Source organism: Micropterus salmoides, unplaced genomic scaffold (genome assembly GCF_014851395.1).
Source record: "Micropterus salmoides isolate LMB-PRFRI ecotype aquatic unplaced genomic scaffold, ASM1485139v1 Ms_hic_scaffold_12, whole genome shotgun sequence".
NCBI lineage: Eukaryota > Metazoa > Chordata > Actinopteri > Centrarchiformes > Centrarchidae > Micropterus > Micropterus salmoides.
The window spans coordinates 21,067,027-21,092,564 of NW_024040263.1; the positions used below are offsets into that span (position 1 = coordinate 21,067,027).

The following is a 25,538-nucleotide window of genomic DNA, read 5'->3' on the forward strand; positions in this document are numbered from 1 at the left end:
GGAATAAATTTAGTGCAGTCAACATTACAATGGCTTCATCTTAAATGTAGTACAACCCGGAAGTAATGCACATGTAAATTTTTTTATTTAACCTTTATTTAACCAGGTAAGCCAATTAAGAACAATTTCTCATTTACAACGGCGACCTGGTGAAGATAGGCAAAGCAGTGCATAACAACATGTAGTTTCACGTAAAAGGACAAAGACAAGTACAATGTGGTAAAAAGATGTCAGTAGTTAATGAAACGTCATATACAGTGAATTGGTACTACAGCACACAGAGATAACAGCTAAATAAGCTATGATAGGATAAGTGGGCCTATACAAAATAAATACTAATAAGCCAAATTATATTATGCATATATATACAATACAGTAAAATAGATAATATGTTTAAAAATGAAATGTGCAATGATCAGTTAATATCACAAACAGAAGGTCTGTTTGCTGAGAGGGAAACAAGAATTTGTAATTTCAGAGTTTTTTGTAATAGATTCCAATCATGGGCTGCTGAAAATTTAAATGAGCAGCGGCGGAGAGGTGTAAGTCTTTGAGGTGATCAAAGAAATAAACCTATTTGAGCACAGATTGCGGGTGGGGAATGACACAGAGACTAATGAATTTAAGTTACTCGGGGATTTACCTAATAAGGTCTTGTAAATAAGCTGATACCAGTGAGCTAAGCGACGTTATATGGGGCTCCAGTAACAAAGTGCATTGCGCTATGATAAGCCACATCTGGTTTCTTTAAATGAGAGTTAGAGGCAATTCTATACACCACATCACTGAAATCAAGAATTGGAAGAATGATCATTTTCACCAATGTGTATTTCACAGCGCGGTTGAAGGCAGCCCTGTGACGGAATAAAAAACCTACCCTGGACTTGATGTTAGACTGTAGATGATTTATGTGAAACTGGAAGGACAATGAGGTTTCTATCCAAACACCTAGATATTTATAGCTGTCCACATATTCCAGCTCAGATCCTTCCAGAGTGGTAATGTTAGGTAAATGTGTAGGTATAGGCAATGAACGGTTAAAAAGCATGTACCTTGTTTTAAAAAATAAAAATAAACATGTAAATATCTGCCACGTTGTTCTTTCTCTGCACATAGTTGTATTATTCTTTTATAACTTGCATCTGTTTATTTCATATTTATAAATTCCTCGTACATGTAAAATAGGCTACTACGTGGCAATAAAGCTCTTTCTGATTTTGATTCTACAAGTTTAAAGTAGCATACAATGTAAATATTCAACTTGAGTACAAATAATAAATCAATGCACCCTAGATCAAATAGCAACAGGTTAAATGTGTAGCAGAGAAGCCCAACATCAGCTGACATGCTGCAGGCCTTCAGGTGTGTCCTGTATTGAAGGTCAACTTAAATTCCTAGAATATCCCTGCATTATTTTGTGTTTAGCCAAATTAGCAAACCTGGGCTTATAGTATTTCAGAAATGATTTAAACAGTGAACAGAGAGAGAGAGAGAGAAACGATGGCTCATGAATTCATTTTTGCCATGGCACACCCAGGAAGGTTAATTCAGCCTTTCCTAGCAGTGGGTAGGTGCATGCTCAGTTGTGATCTAAATTACTTCCTGCCACTCTACCAGGAATGTTCTTACCATTATTGTGGTAGTACAATACCAAAGGGTTGTCATGTTGTCCCAATAAAACTCATAATATTGTTATATAGTTAAACTATGTATACAGTTTATAGTTTTATTTCATGGTTCTCTGCGCCAGGCAAAGTAAGGAGGGCCTGTTATCTAGAGGCAGTCCTGCTGTAGAAGAGCATGACTGAAGGGAGGCAAGAGAAGTGGATTTTGGGACGACACCTCCATTTTCCATTTTCGGGGGGTTTTATTATGAAGGTTCAAACCACACACATCCGGTCCTGGTCTGTCAGTCCGCCTCACACTTGAATGTGCCATCGACCCTAGTGTGTGTACCCAGATGCCCGACAACGGCTGGTAACAACTGGGACCAAAGAAGGAGAGAAGAAGTAAACGTAACCATCGATAGTTTCCGCGTGAGATGAAGACACCGTCCCTGGATAATTCAAGGTACTTGCCATTACGTTTGAATCAATGTAACGTAAAAGAAATGATAGCTACAAATAACGTTAGAGATTGATAACTTCGGCTAACTGTGAGGTTCACTAGCTAACGTTAGCTCTCTTTAACTGTTGACGCAAAGCCTCTGCGAAACATTCAGTCTGTATGCGAGGAAGATTTGGTGCAACCTAATTCAAACACTAGTAATGTAATAATGCTTCGTTGGTGTTTATATGATGGTGTTAGCAATGGTTTGATCCTCTGCCAGCTCGTCAACGGGCTAGCTGTTCCTAGCATAACTTTGTAGCTCAAGCCAGACCGCAGTCGATTTGGTAAAGTTCACACTTCAAAACCTTCGCAAAGCATTTTGGGATTCCAGGTGACGAGGAAAATCTCATTTGCAAAAGGTTGTACCATGGATGTGTAAAGAAAAGGTACAAGTGAGACAGAAAGTTTAACCTGCAGTGGATGAATGTCTGAGGAGGAGAAGAGATTTGCTATACTTTCTGGAATCCCTGGCCTCCAGGGTCACATATAGGCTTCAAACAAAAAGAAACGATGTGCTGCTTGGCACAACGTCACTGTAAGTTATTGGAAAAAGGGCAGGTTCTTTGTTTACACACATGAGCTAAGTTACTCCCTATATGGCGAGGGAGGCGGTGCGACCATCAGCCCTTTTGTTTTTCCAATGAAGATGTCCCAACCTAAGGGTGCATTCCTGACCACTCGGAACTCGAAAATGTCAAACTTCCTCCTAGAAAATTGGAAGTGGTCATGGCTGCGGCTCAGGCGGTACCGCTGGTCGGCGGTTAAATCCCCGGCTCGTCAAGCCTGCATGTCAAAGTATAGATTGCTCCCAATGCTAACTTATGTGTGGGTGTGTCTAGGGCTGTCGCCGTGAAGTAATTTCCCCCGCGGTAATGTGACTGAAGTCAAGCCAGCCTCCACTTCAAAAACGACAGTCAAGCCAGCCCTCGCGCTGTTTTGCGATGCGTGTTTCTTCTAGGCATTACGGTAACATCGTGTCGCAGCACATTTCAAAATAAAAGTGAGCTGCTGCTGAACATAATGCAATTGATGTGGCTTATATAAATAAATAATTGCTTAAGATACCACAAGTATCTAAAGAAAATATTACAGTCTCACAGAAAGCTTACTACATTCAGCCACGATTCGAACTCATGTAAAAAGAAAACCTTCTGTTTCCACTAACTCATTTCACTACAAAGTGACAGCAGACCACCTCAGGGAGACCCTCTGTCAATATCAGAGCAATCTGATGTAGTATTTTAAAGTCACAGCCCTTAAAAATGTCTAATATTTTCGCTATTCGCCAAGATTCAAACTGACATAAAAAGGTAAGTTCCTGTTTCCACTAACTCATTTCACTTCAAAGTGACAGCAGACCACCTTAGGGAGACCCTCTGTCAATATCAGAGCAATCTGATGTAGTATTTTAAAGTTACAGCCCTTGAAAGTGTCTAATATTCCACTGACTCATTTCTACCAACTTTCACACATTTCACATTGGATCTACAAAGGACAAGGTTAAAATTTCAAAGATGATTGTCAAGGTACTCTCACAACATAAGACCTTTTTCAACAAATGAAGAAAACAACATAGTCCCAGTCTCTGTTTACTGTTACACACACACACACACCTCTGCTCATACTAGATTTCCATTTCTACAATAAACAAGTCACAAGAACATGAAGAACACAAGAATATGACAGTGTCATTGGATTGGACAGATTACCAACATCATTAATTGTTCTAACTGGACAAACTGTGGAGGTGGACAGCCACAAAAGAATCATCCTGATAATTCATTCGTTTTTATAGAGGTCTCAAGTTTGAGGATCAGAAGCCAATACCTCTTTTATAGGCCTACTAGTAGTCCACTGTGTCGGCCTTATATGGTTTTTACCCCTTTCTGTCTTTCATCTTGGTCAGCGGGTTGTTCTGTTGTTCGTTTCTAAGCTTCTGTAGGCATAGCCTTCAGGTTCCCTGCTTTTACTACCGTGTTACATTATAGGTCTACTGTTTTTTAATTAAAGGTTATTTCATCTGTGTACCTGCAAGGATGTCAACATATGCGACAATAATATATCAACGTTCCAAACATTGAATTACATTTTGACTGAGACACTGTCATAGGTTTAGAGAAAAGGTACAAGGTTGTTTATTAGTCATTTTACAGCACTAAGCTGCATAACAAAACAAAATTTGTAGTTCATTCATGATACACACACACACAACACATATTTAAGTGTAGGCCTATATGAAAATATGGTAATATATTAATTAAAATAAATCAATATCAAGGCTACAATTAGGCTATTTATATAGGCTACATAAAAAGCTTACATACACGTATACATCCATCTTGACTGCGTTTCAGCACCAAGAGTAATCGATGTAAAAACACAGCGTCCACCTCCTCTCATCTTGATGGAGTCTTGCACTGATAGCTTTAATTTGGCCCATGGGCTGCTTCTTGCCATCCACAGCTGTATGTGAATCAAATGTGAGACCACATTTTGAACAGAAAGCGCAGGTTAGCTTCACATCGGCCCCTGTGAAAGGGCGCTAAACTAGAGTTGTTAAAAGTTGAAACAGGAAGTTTCCTTTTTACGTCAATTTAAATATTGGCGAATAGTCAAAATATTACACACTTTCAAGGACCTGAGGTGGTCTGCTGTCACTGAAGTGAAATGAGTCAGTGGAAACAGGACATTTTCTTTTAACATCCATCTGAAATCAGCAAATTCAGTGAAAATATTACACACTTTCAAGGGCTGTAACTTTAAAATACTACATCAGATTGCTCTGATATTGACAGAGGGTCACCCTGAGGTGGTCTGCTGTCACTGTGAAGTGAAATGCTTTTGTGGAAACAGAAGGTTTTCTTCTTACATGATTTCGAATCTTGGCTGAATGTAGTAAGCTTTCTGTGAGACTGTAATATTTTCTTTAGATACTTGTGGTGTCTTAAGCAATTATTTATTTATTCAATCGATTCTGTCACATCAATTGCATTATGTTCAGCAGAAGCTCACTTTTATTTTGAAATATGCTGCGACACGATGTTACCGTAATGCCTAGAAGAAACACGCATCGCAAAACAGCGCGAGGGCTGGCTTGACTGTCGGTTTTGAAGTGGAGGCTGGCTTGACTTCATTGTAATATGTTGGGGCTCATCAGCGCTGTATGCGGTATTATTGCATTTTTCATCAATGAGGTAATTTGGTGCCATATAGCATAGTAAAAGTGTCTGTGGATTTCACCTCACGGCACAGCAAGCCGCTAACGGCAGCTTTATGGTCGGAGCAAGCTAACTCCTGGGTGTTAGTCAAGGACATCGCCAAGTCTTTTTCACACATAACGTTATATCGTTACCTTCAGGGCATGTCTATCAAGTCAATTTACATACCGCAGCAACACACACACACCCCGGTGCGGAGCAGAATGTGCTGTCCACAACTAACCACTGCGCTGTAGTAAGTTTGTTCAACCTGGCTCAAAGGGAGACGCACCATGGTAAACATTTACCAAAATATGTTTATTTAAACCAAGGTTAAGCAAACTTATTTTACGTATTTCAAACTAATATAACCAAAGTATGAGGTATGTAGTCTGTTTCAGTAGTGCCAGGGAGCCGGCCACAGGGAAGTCCAGCCTGGTCTTGACAGCAGCCTCCTACAGAATGAGAGAACAAGGTTACGAATAGCCTACACTCAAGACACAGGGCCCAGGTGCTTTCAGTTAACATAATCAGAGAGAGAGAGAGAGAGAGAGAGAGAGAGAGAGAGAGAGAGAGACCCACTCGTGATCCCACAGGGCATCAATTATAACTAAATTTCCACAGAAAGCAACATGAAAAACAGCTGCAGGCATCCGACACAGTACGCTCCTTAGTGAGCTTCAAATGAGGCTTACCGTTCAGTTTCTCTCGACCGTCCCTCAGGATTATAATGTTAGTCCAACATCGTTGAGGCTGCTAGCCACATTAGCCGCGCAATATGCGAACACTAAGTTATCTAACATTTAAAATAAACAGTAAAACAACAAAAAACACGGCAACACTTACAGCTTCCAAGTTGTAAGTCAGGTTACGTACAGCCCATGACGATCCGTCCTTGAACAGTTATAACAGCTTGTTATGGTTGTGGAACTTTTGAAGAGCTAATTTATTAATTAACATGCTGAATCTGAAGTGTAAAGTATTCTGAGGTTGTTGCGGTGATTGCCATCCTCCACAGTAGGTTTGTCGCGGTTATCGCGACAGCCCTAGGTGTGTCCCCTTTAAGTGTAACGTATCTATTTTTCACATTTGTCCTTACTCTCTTTTTTCCACAACATATAATGTCACCTGCTGTCCTTCTTTGAACAACCCTTGGATACAGTCAGGAAAGTGTATTATGCGCTGAACATTATTTGTAGAGTTTTAAAGTCCACTAGGGCCATACATTTTAAGGAATATAATTCAATCCCTCATCCAAGGGACTTCTTCAGTTCTGACTGACTGGTAGGGAAACTCAGCTATCCTCTAGGATCATTAGCTAGGATCATCGATACCGCTGGTTTGTTAGTGCTCCTGGCTGTGGTAACAACAGTCGTCATGGTCGTTAGAACCACCCATGGTCAATGTCAGTCAGTCAGACCTGAAGAAGTCCCTTGGATGAGGGACGAAATGTCTTCTAGTATCTTCAACCAAGTCCAGTTGCCCTTGACTTCAACCTTCGTTGGATAACAAGAAACCTCACTACATCTTCCAAAATGATCATACAGTTGAATTGCCACCTCTCTTAAACTGTTTAAACAAACTGAATTCCTAAGAATTTTATATGACTTGACTTGTGACTTGCTTGACCCAAGAAATGACTTGACTTTCATCACAGTAACATGGGACTTGCTTGAGACTTGAAGGTTAATGCTGCATGCCATGAATAAACTTGCCATTACTACAACTGTATGAACCCAAAGTAAACATTTTGCTGTGATTAAATAGCAATAAACGGATTAAACTGATGCCAAAATAACTACAACATGATGCAGATTTGTTCAACATATGAATTCATGCTTTGTCAGGTCTGACAACAAAACAGCAGGACAACAACTTCTAAAATGTTTGTTTTCTGAATGGAGTTTGGATCGATCAGGGCTATGCTTTGCTAACTTGGTCACAGTAAAGTACAGTGATAGCTGGAATAAAGTTAGACATGTTTTCTGAACTCACCTGGTAGTTCAACTTCCTCGCTTTCTTTTCTCCAAGTAATGTCCAGTTTTTTCCGTTTTTTATATAAATATGAAGTCGTAGTCCGACAGAACTAACAACGCTAGCAACAACACTGGAACCGGATGCGCACGGAATCTAGCTGCTGAGAAGCTCCAGTGTAGAAAAATCAACGTTGTAATCCCAAAAACTAAAGTAAAAAGCTAATTTAATAAAAGCACTTAACTCGGCGTAGTTGTCAGAGCAGGATCCAGACCGACTACGTGGGTTTATTTGTCCAAAGGTTGCAGCGCTGCTCCCTGCTCCTCACCCCCAAGTTTAGCAGCTCTCAGCTGGCCAGCAGATTTTCAATCCCCCGCTCTGCCTGGCCCTCTCCACGCATCGTTCTGAAGTCGTCGGTGATGTTCGGACAATCTCAACACTGATAGGCTATTGCGACTTTCTCGCTTGAGTTGAAAATATTCAAGTCATGCATCTTTGCACAGATTTTGTATGTAAACTCACCGCCCTAAACGCTCGCTTCACTTTTGGTCTGAAAGCACCATAAGACTTGAGACTTGCTTGTGACTTGGACATGTGTGACTTACTCCCACCTCTGGCTTGGAGACACTAATGGAAGAAATATTCAAATCCTGTACTTACTCTAAGTAAAAGTACCAATATGTGGGATATTTATTGTGTGGAGTACTGCCCCAGGCTACTCTGCCTCTGATTGGTCAACCCTAATCCAAAACTTAACCAACCCTAACCAGTTAGAGGCAGATTTGTTGAAACTGCCAAATTCATTGTGTCGATGCTTCGTTTAATCCATATAACTACAGAACAGTGTTTCGCACGGACATTTATAACTGTTGCACATCGCGCTTACGCTGTGAACACGACATGATTATGATGGTGCTGTTTGCAAACTGGAGGAAGAGAGAGAAAATAACAAGGGACGAAGAAGAAAGTGTCTGAAGTATGGGATTATTTCAAGCTAAAGAAAACAACAACTCGGTAATGTTACCATCCATCCACCGTAAAACGAAACTTATGTCGCCTTGGCAACCGCATGAAAACATCTGATCAGCACCCGGTGTTCTGCCAGCAGAACACAGACAAGGTAACAGTAACAGCAACTTTAGCATTTAACTGAAATCATTATTGATTGTTGAGTTGAAGCCAAAGTAAGCAGACCTCAGCTGAAAATGTACACACGTGCGTTTGTTGTTCTCCCTTTTGGTTGTGAGTCAACCTCACAGCCATGAGTTAACTGGGTGTCGGGGAGCTGCACCTTTTTACTCCCCTCCAGCTCTCTCTGTAGCTCAGACAATCCCTGCTATCTGCATGTGCTAATCCATCCTTCACCCAGATTCTTTGTCTTTGTAATTGGTATCTTTATAATAACACACAGATGTTTCGTGTGAAGGTTTGCTTCATTTCCCGTTTCACATTTCAGATGTGTTTTCTTAACAAAACATGGTTTGGAGACCAGCGTCAGGTGACAGAGCTGCTGTCAGCTCGTGAAGTGTGTGACCCCCTGTCACCGATCAGTCACGTAGTGTGAATGCCACGACTTCAAGACGGCAAGTTGTGTAGTGTGAACAGCACAGCCATCGGCCGACGCTGAAAGTTGTGTAGTCTGCACAAGCCTTTAGTGTAACTTGTATAGCACTCGGGTGATGTTTGTGTTTGTAAAGCAGCTGTCTGGTTGTTGGTCTGATGTTTGCTGTATGACACACCTATCACCTATAAACATGCACAGCTGATACCGTTATTATATTACAATTAATAATAACTATATTATTGCTATGCCCTTGTAGTTTTTAGTCTTCACATTATTTTTTTAATTTATTTTTAGTGATCCACAGAACATTAGTAGATCTAGTGTCACAACCTGCAGCACCATCTACAGGTACATTAGCTGCAGACTCCAAATGACAGGGCGTGAGAGGCTCTAGGCCTTACAGATGTTATGAGGAGTATTTACGCTTAGAATGAAACTGAAGCTTTATTTGTGTGTCAGCCTGGGGGGACGTGTATGACATCTGAAATGTATTTTCTGGGCTCTCTGTTTAATAATATTTTGCTAAAGGTCAGAATCAGGGCTCTACAGTGCGACCATTTTGCTTGCATATGCCCCTAAAAATCGATACTTGCGAACCAGAAAAATGATTTACGAGCACAATGTGCGAGTAACTACAACCTACCATAATCCCCCCAGCTTTGACTGTCTGCCCGGACAGGGAATAAAAGTTTAAGTAGACAGGTGTGTTGTGTAGTAATATCAGAAAATAAGATATGAAAGTTAAGATATGAAGTTGCATAATGTGTGTGTTCATTTTAATTATAGAAAGTATGACGTAATTGTAGAAAACGTGATGGAAAGCACATGAGCTATGTTACCTTGACCTGTGCACACCAGAGTGAATATGTAACTAAGCTTGTTAGTGAAGTGTTTCAGAGAAGAGTCTGCCTGGCACCGCTGTACTGGTAACAGGCTTGGGTGAGGTACAGGTTGGCAGGAGTTTTACTTATAGTATACAATGCCGTTTCCTTGCTTCATCACACTGGTAACAGCTTAATGGCAGACGATCCCGGTTCAATTTTAAAACCAATCAGAGATTGTCAATGACTCTTGTTTCTTTTCTGTGGATCAATGGGAATATCCCAAACAACCTGCCAGCAGGAGCATATCATGCACGACTGAGGTTTGGTGCTGTTTTTCGCTCTCACTTTTGCAGCACATTTCTCAGTGAAATGTGTTGCAAAGGGGAATGGGTGACTGTTTTCTACAAATTCCACTGTCTCGGGTACTTTTGCTCCAATTATACCATCATACCACTGCCACAATTTGACCCAGCCCTGTCTGATATTACCTGTGCTCTTTTGTGAACCAGGATGTTACAACTGTGTCAACACTGAGGATTAGTTTACCCAGTCCACCTTCATTTTTACAGACAGCTTATTGATGTGGTGCTAACATTGCCAGTCCCTCATGTCAAATACACGGTACGGTATGTGTGCCAGTATTTACTTCAAATTATGTGAATGTCATTATGTCTGTGCTACATTAGGTTTGTATGGAAGCATATAGGGGACTAAATTAAAATTTTCATGCAAACTTGAAAATGTAATCCCACAATAACATTATTATTTTCCACATATGTACAGTGAGGAAAATAAGTATTTGAACACCCTGCTATTTTGCAAGTTCTCCCACTTAGAAATCATGGAGGGGTCTGAAATTGTCATCGTAGGTACATGTCCACTGTGAGAGACATAATCTAAAAAAAAAAATCCAGAAATCACAATGTATGATTTTTTAACTATTTATTTGTATGATACAGCTGCAAATAAGTATTTGAACACCTGTCTATCAGCTAGAATTCTGACTCTCAAAGACCTGTTAGTCTGCCTTCAAAACGTCCACCTCCACTCCATTTATTATCCTAAATTAGATGCACCTGTTTGAGGTCGTTAGCTGCATAAAGACACCTGTCCACCCCATACAATCAGTAAGAATCCAACTGCTAACATGGCCAAGACCAAAGAGCTGTCCAAAGACACTAGAGACAAAATTGTACACCTCCACAAGGCTGGAAAGGGCTACGGGGAAATTGCCAAGCAGCTTGGTGAAAAAAGGTCCACTGTTGGAGCAATCATTAGAAAAATGGAAGAAGCTAAACATGACTGTCAGTCTCCCTCGGACTGGGGCTCCATGCAAGATCTCACCTCGTGGGGTCTCAATGATCCTAAGAAAGGTGAGAAATCAGCCCAGAACTACACGGGAGGAGCTGGTCAATGACCTGAAAAGAGCTGGGACCACCGTTTCCAAGGTTACTGTTGGTAATACACTAAGACGTCATGGTTTGAAATCACGCATGGCACGGAAGGTTCCCCTGCTTAAACCAGCACATGTCAAGGTCTGTCTTCAGTTTGCCAATGACCATTTGGATGATCCAGAGGAGTCATGGGAGAAAGTCATGTGGTCAGATGAGACCAAAATAGAACTTTTTGGTCATAATTCCACTAACCGTGTTTGGAGGAAGAAGACTGATGAGTACCATCCCAAAAACACCATCCCTACTGTGAAGCATGGGGGTAGTAGCATCATGTTTTGGGGGTGTTTTTCTGCACATGGGACAGGGTGACTGCACTGTATTAAGGAGAGGATGACCGGGGCCATGTATTGTGAGATTTTGGGGAACAACCTCCTTCCCTCAGTTAGAGCATTGAAGATGGGTCGAGGCTGGGTCTTCCAACATGACAATGACCCGAAACACACAGCCAGGATAACCAAGGAGTGGCTCTGTAAGAAGCATATCAAGGTTCTGGCGTGGCCTAGCCAGTCTCCAGACCTAAACCCAATAGAGAATCTTTGGAGGGAGCTCAAACTCCGTGTTTCTCAGCGACAGCCCAGAAACCTGACTGATCTAGAGAAGATCTGTGTGGAGGAGTGGGCCAAAATCCCTCCTGCAGTGTGTGCAAACCTGGTGAAAAACTACAGGAAACGTTTGACGGCTACTGTACCAAATATTAACATTGATTTCTCAGGTGTTCAAATACTTATTTGCAGCTGTATCATACAAATAAATAGTTAAAAAATCATACATTGTGATTTCTGGATTTTATTTTTTTAGATTATGTCTCTCACAGTGGACATGCACCTACGATGACAATTTCAGACCCAGAAGTGGGAGAACTTGCAAAATAGCAGGGTGTTCAAATACTTATTTTCCTCACTGTATGTATTATTTAGGTAAAAATTTTAATGAAAATGTATTAAAATGAAAATGGAAACAGCATGTGTGAAACAGCGCCCCCAGTCTATTGCATTTACATGTGCATGTGCTCATGGTCTTTTTAGGTTAAAATTAAAATGCCATTTTCTAACTATGTGACAGTGAAAATGAGAACAGCAACAATGAGTGAAACCGTGCCCCCAGTCTATTGCATTGCATTTACATTTACAAGCAGCTTTCCAAGGGACACAACGAAAATGAAAATGCAATCTGTCAGTCCTCTCATCAAGGCGGGTCCTCAGTTAAGACTTGTCTTCCTCTTCAGTTGGAAGGCCACTTCAGGTTCTCATGGTTAAGTTGTTTATCTACCATCACACAACAGTAGGCTGTAACTTAACCAAATGAAATCTATCAACCGAACAGCTCAAGGATGGATCTATACCAACTTCAAACTTGAAACCTGTAAGTTTTGCCATTTTATGTAGCTTTTCTGTTTGATCTTTTGATCTGCTTGCATATGTTGCAGTTAAGCAGACATGATACATACACTGATGTTACAGCTTTCGGGTATGAGCAAGGTTAGTGTTTTTTGCACGTGCCATGCATCTACCAGGTAAACTTACATAGGCTACTGCAGCAACAGACACACATTACAACAGTCACAATACACAACAGAAACAGCTTGACATTACAGTTTGCCACATTAGCTGCAGAATATGCTAACGCCAAGTTCAACAGGCAAGTGTTGGAAAAAAAAACAAAAGCTAAAAAAATGGCAAAAGTACAGGTTCCAAGTTTGAAGTCAGTAATTAATTTTGACCTAAAAAGACTATGAGCACATGGACATGTAAATGCAATAGACTGGGGACGCTGTTTCACTCATTACAAATTATAATAAAGTCCACTATAGAGCAGAGTCAGTCTTTGAAAATGTAATGTCAAATGCTGTTTCCATTTTCATTTTAAAATGGTCCTAGAATACTCACACAAGTATGTGAAAATGATTGCGTTTTCATTAAAATTTTTACCTAAATAACACATACGTATGTGGAAAATAATAATGTTATTGTGGGATTACATTTTCATTTTCAAGTTTGCATAATAATTTTAATTTAGTCCCCTATATGCTTCCATAGATTTGGAAATAAAATCCAATTTAAGGTGTGTGTAGATTAGAGGTGTTTCCTCCAGATGCTGCCTCCTTGACACATGCATGTGAGTGGTTAAGTTATGGCGTTTTCATATACATTACATTAGGGCTGAAGCGATTCATCCATTAAATCGATTAATAAAATGCGTCACTGCTTCCTTTAATCCATATAACTACAGAACAGTGTTTTGCAAGGACATTTATTACTGTTGCAAATGTGGAGGAAGAGAGAAAAAATAGCGAGGGACAAAGAAGAAAGCGTCCAAAGCATGGGATTATGTAAAGCTAAAGAAAACAACAACTCTAATGTTACTGTCCATCCACCGTAAAACGAAACTTATGTCGCCTCGGCAACAGCACGACGGCACCTGATCAGAAAGCAGCCGGTGTTCAGCCAGCGGACCACAGACAAGGTAACAATAACAGCAACTTTAGCATTTAACTGAAATCATAATTGATTGTTGAGTTGAAGGCTAGCCAAAGTAAGCAGCAGACCTCAGCAGAAAATGTACACACAAGCATTTGTTGTTCTCCTTTTTGGGCCGTGAGTTGTAACCTCACAGTCATGAGTTATCTGGGTGTCGGGGAGCTGCACCTTTTTAACTCACCGCCAGCTCTCTCTGGAGCTCAGACAATCCCTGCTATCTCCGTGTGCTAATCCATCCTTTCACCCATATTCTTTGTCTTTAGAATTCGTGTTTCACATTTCACATGTGTTTTCTTGACAAAACGTGATTTGAAGACCAGCATCGGGTGACACAGCCGCTGTCTGCTTCTGTAGTGTGTGTGACCCCCTATCACCGATCAGTCACGTAGTGTGAACACCGCATCGCAAAAAAATCATAATCACGATTATTTTGGTCAATACTGAGATCAGTTATTTAACACTGTTACTTATTGAAAAGGAAACATGCACTTATTGAACTTTTAAATTAATATATATGTATCATCACTAAAATCCGAAATAGCCCTTGAAATAAGAAATAGTAGCCCAACATTATTAACTTCAAACAGCAACTTAGATCACAAGAGGATGACAGCAACACTGCGTTTGCCCAAAAACTGACATAAATACAGAGGAGTCTGTAGCGTTTCTAGATATGCTGGTTGGTTGACTAAACTGCGTAACGTGTTATCATGTGCAGTGGACGAATAGACTCTGCCGACACACGACGCACACAGCAACAGAACAACGTGTAGCGTTTTTACAAGAGCAGCAACACTGAGAGCTTCAGTTTACACGCTGTTATTCAAAGAGACAAACCAAAGCTAAAAGTTAACTCACCCTGCGGTCACTATAAGGTTATTTTCTTCAATCAAGTTTCCCTCAGCACTCTCATAAAAAACTAAAATACGACCGGACTTCAGAGTAACTCCGCAGCGTTGTCTTCTGCTGTGTTGTCGTTGACCAAATCCAACCCACGTTGCATTCTGCGCATGCGCTCCTGCTTCTGGGAGACACTGGACAGTGTTTACCATGAGATTATAAATAGCGTGGTTAACCGTACCCGGTTATCTTGGTAATTAAAATGTGTTCAATTCAATCCAGACGTCTTTAAGGGTTTTAAGAGTGCAACCAGTCTGCAGAGTATAAGACAAAGAGCCAGTGAAGAAACGGGTGACTTTATGGGTATAATGCATCTGTCTTAGGGAGGAAGGGAGTAGGAGCCAACTGTCCTGAGATGAAGGCCTATCAAGGACGGTCAGATAAGAAAACCCTCTAATGAGCTACTTTCCCATGGGAACCTTCACCTAGCTGCAACATAATAAAATTATCAAACAACACACCGTGAAACATAGGCCTATAATAATACAGCAAACGGTAAAAGATAAAATTTCCATCACATATCCTACTTTTGCAATACATATATTATGAATTCTCCCCATGAATAATTGCACATACATTTGAATTTTTCTAGATGCACATTTGCATGACCACCACATGATTACCCACTGTGATTACAAAATGTACTTCAATTGTAAAACACAGAATACAGGAACATATAAACAGATTTCATAGGGCCCTAGAGTATAGAGGAAAAGTCCACTAGCCACTAGGATAATTTATGCAGTATCAAATGCTGTATGCATAAGCTAATAATGGTGACAAACAAGTTATAGCAGTTATAACCCACATTCATCTTAGCTCGAGCTGAACCAAACATGCCATAGCCCGGCTAACAGCAAGTTTTGGTTTTTTAGGGAGGGGTGAGAGCCACTGCTGTTAAGGAAAGGGGTCCGCTGGATTTACAACACAAGACAAAATGAGAGCCTCATTGCGAAACGGAAGTGGTACAGTAATCGTTTATCTTGATTATCTTGTTTTCATTATCGTTGGATGCCAAAATCATAATTGAAAATTCTGTTATAAGGTCGATTTTATATTCATCCCCGTTTGATCTCCAGTCTGCATGTCAAAGTATCCTTGGGCAAGATACTGAACCCTAATTTGGCAATTTGGTTGTGCCATCTGTGTGTGAATGTGTCTGTTTCTGATGGCAGATGGCACCTTATCCTGTGCCTCAGTGTATGAATGGGTGTGAAGGTGGTGAATGTGATGTAGCGTAAAAGCGCTTTGAGTGGACAGACAGACAGAGGTGGCTACATCATAGCCAAAATATCAAGTTTTTTTTTAACCCCTTTTTATTTTTTGCTGATCCGAAAGTTATCAAATCCGCAACTCAAAACAGTGATATCAGTGATAGTTTGTTAGCAGCTAACAGCAACATTTAAGGTGGATTGTTTTTTGCAAGTTACTCTACATTAAAAAAATGAACATTATCAACAGAATGTGAAGAAGTAATTGACGTTATGTCAAAAATATCTTTGTATTATGTTGCAGCGATAGCTACTGAAGTTAACATGCTAATGAGCTAGCCCCAGCCCGTACTGTCTAGTAATACCATAAACTCACAAAATGTGATTTCTTTCATTTGTTTGAATAGTTTATGCAGCAGATACGTGATGTCATTCAATCCATGTCTTTTTAGAGTTATTGATTTTTACTTATTTTTAATTAAATTTTTCAAATTTATTTTCCTGAAATAAAATAATTTGAGAGAAGAATATGACGAGGTTACCTTGGACTCTTGGTAAATTGGGGAAAACAGAAGCCCATAGGTCCCTGAACTTGACTCACTTTCACTAGGGTAATAGTGAGTCAATGAACACTCCTGTGAATCAGAGATGTGGCAGGTCTGCTGTAGGCCACATCGTTTTTTTAGACTTTGTTATAGTTTGACCTCTGGCCACTGCTGTGTCTGATCATGGTAGGCAATTTAGTTTAATTTATTTGGAAGCTAAGGACCGTTCTGACCAATGAGGTGAAGGCATGCAGATGGTGCAGTCTGTAAGTAGAGACCAGAGTTCAAATGGGACTGTGTAGGCTTATCTGTGTTGGCTGGTGGGAGTGTACATGTCTGGACAGAGATCGATTGTAACTGCGATGATTGATTAACAAAACAAAAGGGATGACAATCAGCCAATAAAATTATATGGTCGAGAATATGGCTGCAACTAATCTTATCTGCCAATAATTTTCTCAATTAGTTGTTTGGTCTATAAAATGTCAGGAAATTGTGAAAAATGTTGATCAGAGTGTTCAATGTACTGTTAGGGCTGCACAATTTGGAGAAAAGGTCATATTGTGATTATTGTGGACAATATTGCCATTTGTAATTTGGTTATAATGGAACAAATGGTACAATGAGTCTGCTTGCTTGATTATTAAGGAAAATTCGCAAAAAACTGACTTTGAAAATGTGTATTTCTCAACTTCAACAAAGTTAAACAATATTTATAACAATAACTAGTAAAACCGATGTTAAACAGAACAAGGGGAGCATGTTGCTCTAAGGAGGAGGCGGCTAGAAGCAGCAAATATTGGCGCACCGGCTCAATGAACATCCGTCCACTGCAGAGTCTCTATCCACAACCTGGAGGAGGAACTGTACATGAGTCTATTAAACAAAGAGTATATTGTTTAGTTAATAGTATACTGCTGTTATAACAATAATATATTAAATACTACATTCGTTATAATTCCATATAATAGTAAACTTTTTTACCACAAGTTGAATATTATATCCAGTTACCACTGTTTCATTTCTGTGGGTTTTTATTTATTTAATCCTTGTGCAAGCAAATGGCTGTACCTTGGTCTCTAATTTGTTAATGCTAAGTACTAACTTGTCAATAATCATATTGTTCAACATTTAATGATTTGCTGTAGCACATCAAACTTTTCTTTTAGCATCCCGCCTAGGGATGGGGATCGTTAATTTTTATTGATATTGATACCCTTATTGAGACTGCTTAACGATCCGATTCTTTATTGATACCACTATGAATACTTTACTATTATTTAGTGATGGTTATTTGATAAGACTAGGGCTGGGGATCGAGACCCGGTTCCAAAATTTCTCAAAACCCGAAAATCAATAAGGTTCGAGCTTATCGATACTGCTATCGAGACTTGGGGCTATGATGTAACGTATTGATAAAGTATTGTCTTTTTACTTGCGAAGGTTTTATTGCACGTAGTTATAGTAACGACCGTATCTATCATCAACTAATGTTACAGTAGTTTGGAGCTAACTTAACCCTCACCGTATTCCACCACGACGGTGCAGCCTCTCGCTCTGCTGCCGCTGTGTGTGTGTGTTTGTTTTTACTTTTGTTCTTTAAAAATTACTCAAACCGATTAATTGATTATCAAAAAAGATAAATTGTGCAGCCCTAGTGAAGATTTTTTTAGAAACGCCTTTAATGTAGTGCTTCATCAGGCTTATAAAAAGATATAACAAGCCACGGCTGAAATAAGACCTTAGAAGGAGTAATCAGTACAAACATCAGTCCATCTCTACATGAGAAAACTGAAAGCACTCTGGAGCAGTGGGGGAAAAATTAATTTCTAAAACTATAAATGCAGAAAACGAGTAAAGAGTAAAAAAAAGAGTTGATAAAGGAAAAGAATAAATCAAAATACTAGATGTTATTTGTTGTGGAAAATTGCAGTTTTCCAGGCGAGGGATTGCGCAAATAACGTTTGAGTTACAACCAACCGTTGTCTTTGAACAATTTATTAATAAAAGAGAATAAACAGAGAAGTACTACAACACAAATCAGCTGGACCAGAGGTTCTGTCTCCTAAGACAGTCACTAACGTCTGGCCCAGGGCAAAGGGATGCATAATCATTTACACAATCTAGGTTTCTATGTTTTGGGGAACAAAGATTGTCTCGGACTGGAACCGGTCAAGGTGAGGAGAGGAACAGCTAGTGACGAAAACAATAATAAAACATTACATTTATGACCTAAACCCTACACATGTTGACAGACTAGGATAATGAGTATAATAATAAAAGGAAAAGGTTGAAGATTAAAACTATATATAAGACATAATAACAATAATTGAAAAGTAGTACTATTGTAACTTTACCAACAATGCTGGCTACTAATGCAAGCACAGAAGATAAGTCATCAATTAAGGAACCCCGCTTAAAAAAATAACAAAGTAGTCAGGGTTGTCTGGCAAGAAAGTTGAACCTGGCTCAAACTTTAACAAAACGCTGTGTATTGTCATCCAGTAAGGCACTGCATTGGCCAATCAATACATGCAATTACATCATTACATTAGTTATTTAGCTGATGCTTTTATCCAAAGCGACTTATAAGAATGGGTACATTTACCCATGAGGATGCAACCCAAGAATTGCTAGAATCACTCAAGTACATCAACTTCAGAAAATACGGAGGATAATTGAATTACTTGAGTTGTAAAATCCCGTCTCATAGTATCAGACCGTGCAGTGCAGTGTTGTGGTGCCCAATAAGTCTTCAGACTCATGCACTTGTTACTCAAACTGGACTTTCTGGATCATATTTCACTGTCTCTCACCCATGCCAGAAGCAACATTCCAACACAGTCCCTGTGGCTGTTTTAGGGACATAAAGTACAAACGCTGATGAAACAAGAATGTCCTTAAAGATACAAGAAACTCAAGATTAATTAATAGGTGTTTAGTAATGGGTGTTGTCTCTCCATGAGCTCATAAGTAATGTCAACAATTGCTGTAAGTCCCATCTGTTGTTTCTTTACCTACATTTCTTTACCTTTATTTCCTCAAGGTGGAAGTTTGGGACAGTTTTGTGAAGTGTTAAATGGCTGTTATGCTACAAAAGGTTATTTGTGTGCTGAGTGAATATCAACTGAAACTGACACAAACAGGTTGAGCTGGATCATTCTTTTTGGTGTGTGTATCCTGTGTATTCCTACATCTACTAAAACTGATTTTAGATGGTGTACATGCTAGACATTAAGTTGTGAATCTCACTGTAAAAAAGAAATTTAGTCTGTGCAGATTCTTCTGAAGAATATTATTTCTGATTTCTCATTTCTGAAGATGAAGCAGTCAGAGAAAATGTTATAGTGATTCATAAAACGATCAACAGTGCAGTATGTCTTGCAGGAACGCCACGTGTTCTTTCTTCCCTCCACCCAGCCAACCACAACGTTCACTCGAAATCAACCCAACCCCATCTCTCTCAGCCCCTCCCCCAGCTAAATGTCTGTGTCACACTGCCTCTCATTCTTCCTTTCTCTTCTCCTCCACTGCCTGCTGGCTCGCGCATGTCCTATTGCTTAATGCGGCTGGGCTAAAGAGCAATCAGAAGATAGCTGTATTGAAAATAGAGCAGGTTGATTTTTAGCTCGAGAGTCCACGGAGTCGTGGGATGGAAAAGCGTCCGGGTTCTTTGTGCATAAACCCCCATGTGAGTCAGATGGCTTTTTCCTCTTTCCACCCTCTCGTATTTCCCATTTGATGTTCGTATCCTTCCTTTCTTTCCCAATGCTTCTGGTTACCTCTCTTGGATTCTGTCTGTACAGTAGCTCTCCCTGCCTCTGTTGCTGTGTCATTCGTGCCTTTGCTTTCTGCATGTGCCCCTGCCCCCATACCATAACACTGGCTGCTGATGCTGTCTTGTGACGCCTGAGCAGAAGTCATGGTGTGCTGAATGAGAATCAGGACAAATCACAGGATTTAGTCCAAGATGCTTTTTCGTGTGACACACATTAGAGGCACAACCACAGGGAATGTGTCTTAGGTGTGACTGCGTCATATGAATGATAGATTGAAATAACTTTTAAATTAGGCCTTCAGCCAGTGATGTTATACCTTAATATACCCTACGCTGCAGTCCAATACTGTCCTGACCTCCCTGTAGCTCATCTGTGAGTGTTTTGACTATAACTGGGATGATAAGCAAACTAAGGTCATGACACCTAATAACATAAAATATAACATTCAACAAAGACGATTAACCAAATGAAATCACAAATCACATTCCTGTTTGCAGTCAAAATGATCATCGAAGGTACTTTTACATTTATTATTACCTCTTTAGAATGGAAGAAAAAAGTCTTTGGGGAGATTAAAGTGGGTAGGCTGGGGTTGACTGATGGCTGAGTTAGCTTGAGCAGCTACAGTTTATCAGTGGTGGACAGTAATTATGTACATTTACTCATGTACTGTACTTAAGTACAGGTTTGAGGTACTTGTACTTGATTATTTTCTTCTCACGCTTTCTTCTCACTCTTTCCATTTCTACTCCACTACACCTCAGAGGGAGATATTGTATTTTTACTTAACTAAATTTATCTGAGCAGGGCTTGACAATAACAGTGGCCCGATGGCCTAGGGCCGGTAAAAAGTAACGTCGGGACAGTTGACCTAGCAAGTCACTGGCCCGATTGGGCCAGCGCAAAAACATTAGTATATGAAAAAAATTAGAAACTCAGTATCCTGCAGTTGCTTTGCAGCTCGTTGTCCAGTCCAGATTTGTAGTTACGTCATGAGTGGTTGTCAAATGTTGTTTCTCTAATCTCAATAATCCGTGTATGGTTTGTTCTTTCATTATTTCGTTTCTAAACCAAATCGGTTGTTTTTTGGTTTTTCTGTTTTTAAAACCAAAATGGAAAAACAGAAAAACCAAAAAACAGACATCTGTTTTGTTTTTCTGTTTTAAACCCATAACGGAAAACAAAGGAGCTGCGTTTTGTTCTATCTTTGACCGTTGTTGCATCCCTACAACCCGCATGGTTAAGGCCTATTGGCATTTGTACTGCACTTTAATTTTATATAAGGCTATTTCTTTTCAGGTCGCATCGCATCTCATGTCAACTGTGGGGAATATGATTGTAGAAGTGAGCACTACATTACAGAGCCTCAAACACTCAAAATTCTATGTCAGCATCAAGGATGCCTTTTTTTTGGGCTGATCTGAAGCAGCTGTTACCTTTAGCGATCAAAGAAAATACCCAAATATGTTTATAAAGGGTTTTTTTCTCGAGGCTACGGCCAGGGTGCGACCTCCTCTCCCTCGCCCTGTATGCTCCAGCCCCCTGCTCCCTCTCCGTTCACCCTACTATGGGTTGTGTTGCCAGTGGAACCGGCGCACTGGACGGTCAGTGGCCGTTCCCTCTGGCTGGATGAAGTCTGAGCTCCCAGTCCATGCAGCTGGAGGCTCAGCGCAGTGCAACTTAAATTCTTCCATCTTACAAAGAAAATAAAGGTCTGATCAAAACAGTGTACCCTAGAGAGGCTGAACGAAAATTACCCAACATTTTAATCCGTGTATGATTAGTTACTATACAGCTTGCTGAATTAACTAATAACAGTTCATGTTTGCTGTGTACCATTGGATGTACTGACAACTAGGCTATCACTGAATTAATTAGAGAAATCTTAAAAACCGGAGGATTTTCAGGTAAGCGTTCCTGTTCCAGTTGCTAGTGAGTTACAAACTGAACATTGAGCCAATATTAAATAGCTGCAGTCTCGGGTACTGCAGCTATATTATATTGTCCTGTTTTTCTAACTAAAAACCCACTTATGTTGATGTTCAAGCTCAATTTAATTACATTTAATCAGGCATCTGTGTATCTGCTGCAGATTTATCAAGTGTAACACACAAAGCTACACAAATCGGACTCATTAAATAGCCTCAAAATCAATGTTCCATTTTGGTTTTTAAAACAGAAAAACAAAAACCTAAGTCTGTTTTTTTGTTTTCTGTTAATCTGTTTTTCCGTTTTGGTTTTAAAACGAAATCATGAAAGAACGAACCACACATGGATTCTCAATGAAGTGGCAACCTCTGGGTCTGAAAGTGAAACCATGCAGATGGAACTTAAACCTGCATTCTCTCTAACGGCCAACAGGGGGTGAGTCTGCTGGTTGCAAACAGAAGTCCGGTTCCATTAGAAATAATGGCAAAATGTTGCTACTTCTCAGCTAAATTATTATCAGTAAAGGCTTTCCTAATGAGTTTATGCTCTAAGGCACTAGTTTCAAGTCTTCTTCAACACAACATGATGTTCATTGAGTAAATTACGCTCATCTTAAGGGGGAAATAGACGATAATGCAGCGTATGCTTTTGGGCGGGACTACCCTGTGATTGACAGGTCGGTACCATGGCGTCCTGTCAGTCACAAAAAACAAAACACCAACCTGTCAGTTGGTTAGACAAAACAAGCGTTGTGAAGGTGTTGCTTTGGATAATTGTGACAGCATTTCTCACTAATTTCGAAATTGATTAATGGCGAATATAATCAGCACATTAATCTATTGTGAAAATAATCATTAGTTGCACTCCAATACAAAATAGTTAAAAATGAGCTGCCCTCTCAACAATTATGACTGTAATATCCTGGTTTTATATTAATGTTATGAGTAAGAAGAATAATTTAATATATAATAGTAGCTATCCATCTTTCTGTATTTAGTACTTTTTAATACTTTACTTTTCTTCTTCTTCTTCTTCTTATCCTATGATACAAGGATACTTTTAATACATATACATATTTTTACACATGCCATTAACACTGTCCTTTGCTGCTTAATTTTTATATAAATATTGTTGTACAATGTAATCACACCAAACAGCTGATCTATTATGTATTCATTCATCATTATTTATTCATAAACACATTTGTTGGAAAAACTCTTCATTGAGAAAAGGGGGGGGGGGGGGGGGTTGATTTTTTTGTAGCTTCCGTCTAGCTTTTCTAATTAAATAATTTGCATTATAATGTTTGGTTGTTCTTCTTCTTCATAAGATATATTTTTAAATTGTGATGACCAACAAATTGTATTTTTATTGTTAACAAAAAAAACATCGCAAAATACTGTTTGAAATACAGTGAATGAGAGAAATTGTGTTTGTTTTTTTTTCAAAGATGGGTACTGAAATTCGATTTTAAACGGGACAACCTCTCCAAGATTACTTGAGTTGTCCACAACTACGTTTGTTACTGTAAAGAAGTGCATCAAAACCATTACATGCAAAGCGCGCTTGCTTGGCTAATAGCCAGAGGTAGGTAGAGTAGCCAAAAACTGTACTCAAGTCAAACTACTGTTACTTTGCAAAAACAAGTACTCAAGTGGAAGTGAAAGTGGTCATCAAAATAACTACTTGAGTAAGAGTACAAAAATACTTACTAAAAAAAGTACTTGAGTGACTTAGTGAGTAACTCAAGTAATAAACATAAAAAACATGTGGATGTGACTAGAATTATTTCAGATGGTCTTCCTCGGGTAAAGGTAAAGAAGTGAACATACACTTGTATTTATTTGTGATGAAATTACAAGTCATCATCTCCTGATTAAATAACCTGCCACATTTACACCAGGGCAACATTCCCAGTGTGTATCCATCACGTGTGAGTACAAAACATTACATTAATATTATAGTCTCTTAGTATTCCAATAAATAAAGATTGTTTACGAATAAAAATATATATATTTCTTGTTGTCTCATATTAAATTATGATTTGCAAACAAATCAAATTAGGAGATAATTCTGTGATGTTTCATAATTTATTCCCTACAGGTGTGTTCTTCACTTTTACCAGAGGAAGATCATCTGTGGTTGAAACATTACATCAGTCACATGCACATGAAATATGAGAAGTTTGTCCTTTTTGTGTCTGCATAATTTTGCCTGTCTTCATCAGGCTACACCAATGAGTATGACTAGTTTAATGCACACTGCTCGAACACTGTTAGCTTGAATATTTACATTAAGTCGGAAAACGAGGAGTTTTTAAGCATGATGTGCTGTGTGTGTAGCTTAACATTAACACAACAGACACTGCTCTCTGTCAGTTCAGTGTCAGCACGGTGTAGCCTACTCATTTCACAACCGAATACCCATCCCAGGGCGTCAGATACCAACGCTGTGAGAAAGCCTGACGAGGCGTTGGTATCGGATGGCTGGGATGAGCCCAGGCTGGCTGCACGGTGTGCTAAATTTGCTAAAGTAGAGATGTTTCTCTTAAACTACTCAAGAGTAAAAGTATGATGCATTAAAAGTACTCTGACAAGTACAATTTACTCAAACTTACTCAAGTAAAAACTTACAACAAGCTAAAACAAAAGCTGTCTGTAATGGTTTGCCATAAATCTCAAAATTTGGCAATTACTTAGCTGCTGGCTGAGACAAACCAGCCATTTTCTGAAGTTAAAGACAGCCAGGCTGACATAGGAACTATATAGCTAATATGCACACTTCAATATTAGTTTTTTTATTATTATTTATCACATTGCATATTTTCCACATAAGGCCTATTATTAAATTTTTTATTAGCTTGTAATAGTGACATAAAATGAACAACAAAGACTATTAAATCGTTAATCTTATTTATTTGTATGACAATTAATCGAGTTGCATGAGATCAGTATCTCAATTTTAGTAATTACCGTAAAACTTTGATTAATAGCCCGGGCTTTTATTTGCTAAAATCAATGAATTGACCCTGCCTAAATTTGGGACAGGCGTCCATATGGGACAGGCCTTTAATTCCTTTCACACAAAACTGAAATGGGCTACTATGAAACAGTTTATTTACAGAATTTCAAACGGTATGAATATTACTTTCAAATAATATCAATAAACATCATTCATTTTAGCTAGCCCCGACAGATGGCTTATGCGCTTTCATTTGTAGGCAGCAAAATAACTAAAACAACAACAGGGTGCAGGATGAGACAGAAGTTAGCAGACAGAAAGCGATGGACTTGACAGGATAAATTTTGAAAATATATTTATGTTAAAATCGTGTTTGTCCAAAAGTGTGTTTGCTAAAAGTGTAGGTGAACGTATATATTTATAATGCGTAGCCAAAAATACTAGACAGGCAGTGAGTAGCGACTATGTGATTCGTTTCTGTAACGCGCAGGGATCTACCTTGCGCCTATTTCACTCTTAAACGCTCCAAAAAATAGATCTGTGTGAACCGGAAAATGATTTATGAATACAACCGACCATAATCTCCTACCCTGCCGCGCTGTTAATCGTCCAAA

The 25,538-nt window shown here is 39.3% G+C and overlaps 1 protein-coding gene across 5 annotated transcripts in view; it reads left to right on the forward strand.

Moving 5' to 3' along the window:
* The first annotated feature begins 1,918 nt into the window (after positions 1-1,918).
* gne (glucosamine (UDP-N-acetyl)-2-epimerase/N-acetylmannosamine kinase) overlaps positions 1,919-25,538 on the forward strand; it is a 38,937-nt gene continuing 15,317 nt past the window's right edge. For 2 of the 5 annotated variants that reach the window (XM_038713914.1, XM_038713913.1), the window contains exon 1: positions 1,919-2,070. Coding sequence is in view for 2 of the 5 variants with exons in the window: in XM_038713912.1 (XP_038569840.1) it covers positions 19,908-19,946 (39 nt within the window). In the remaining 3 variants the exon portion in view is untranslated. Of the gene's footprint in view, positions 2,071-15,400; positions 15,465-17,626; positions 19,947-25,538 lie in introns of those variants that run through there. The other 3 variants (XM_038713915.1, XM_038713912.1, XM_038713911.1) reach the window with 3 other exon arrangements.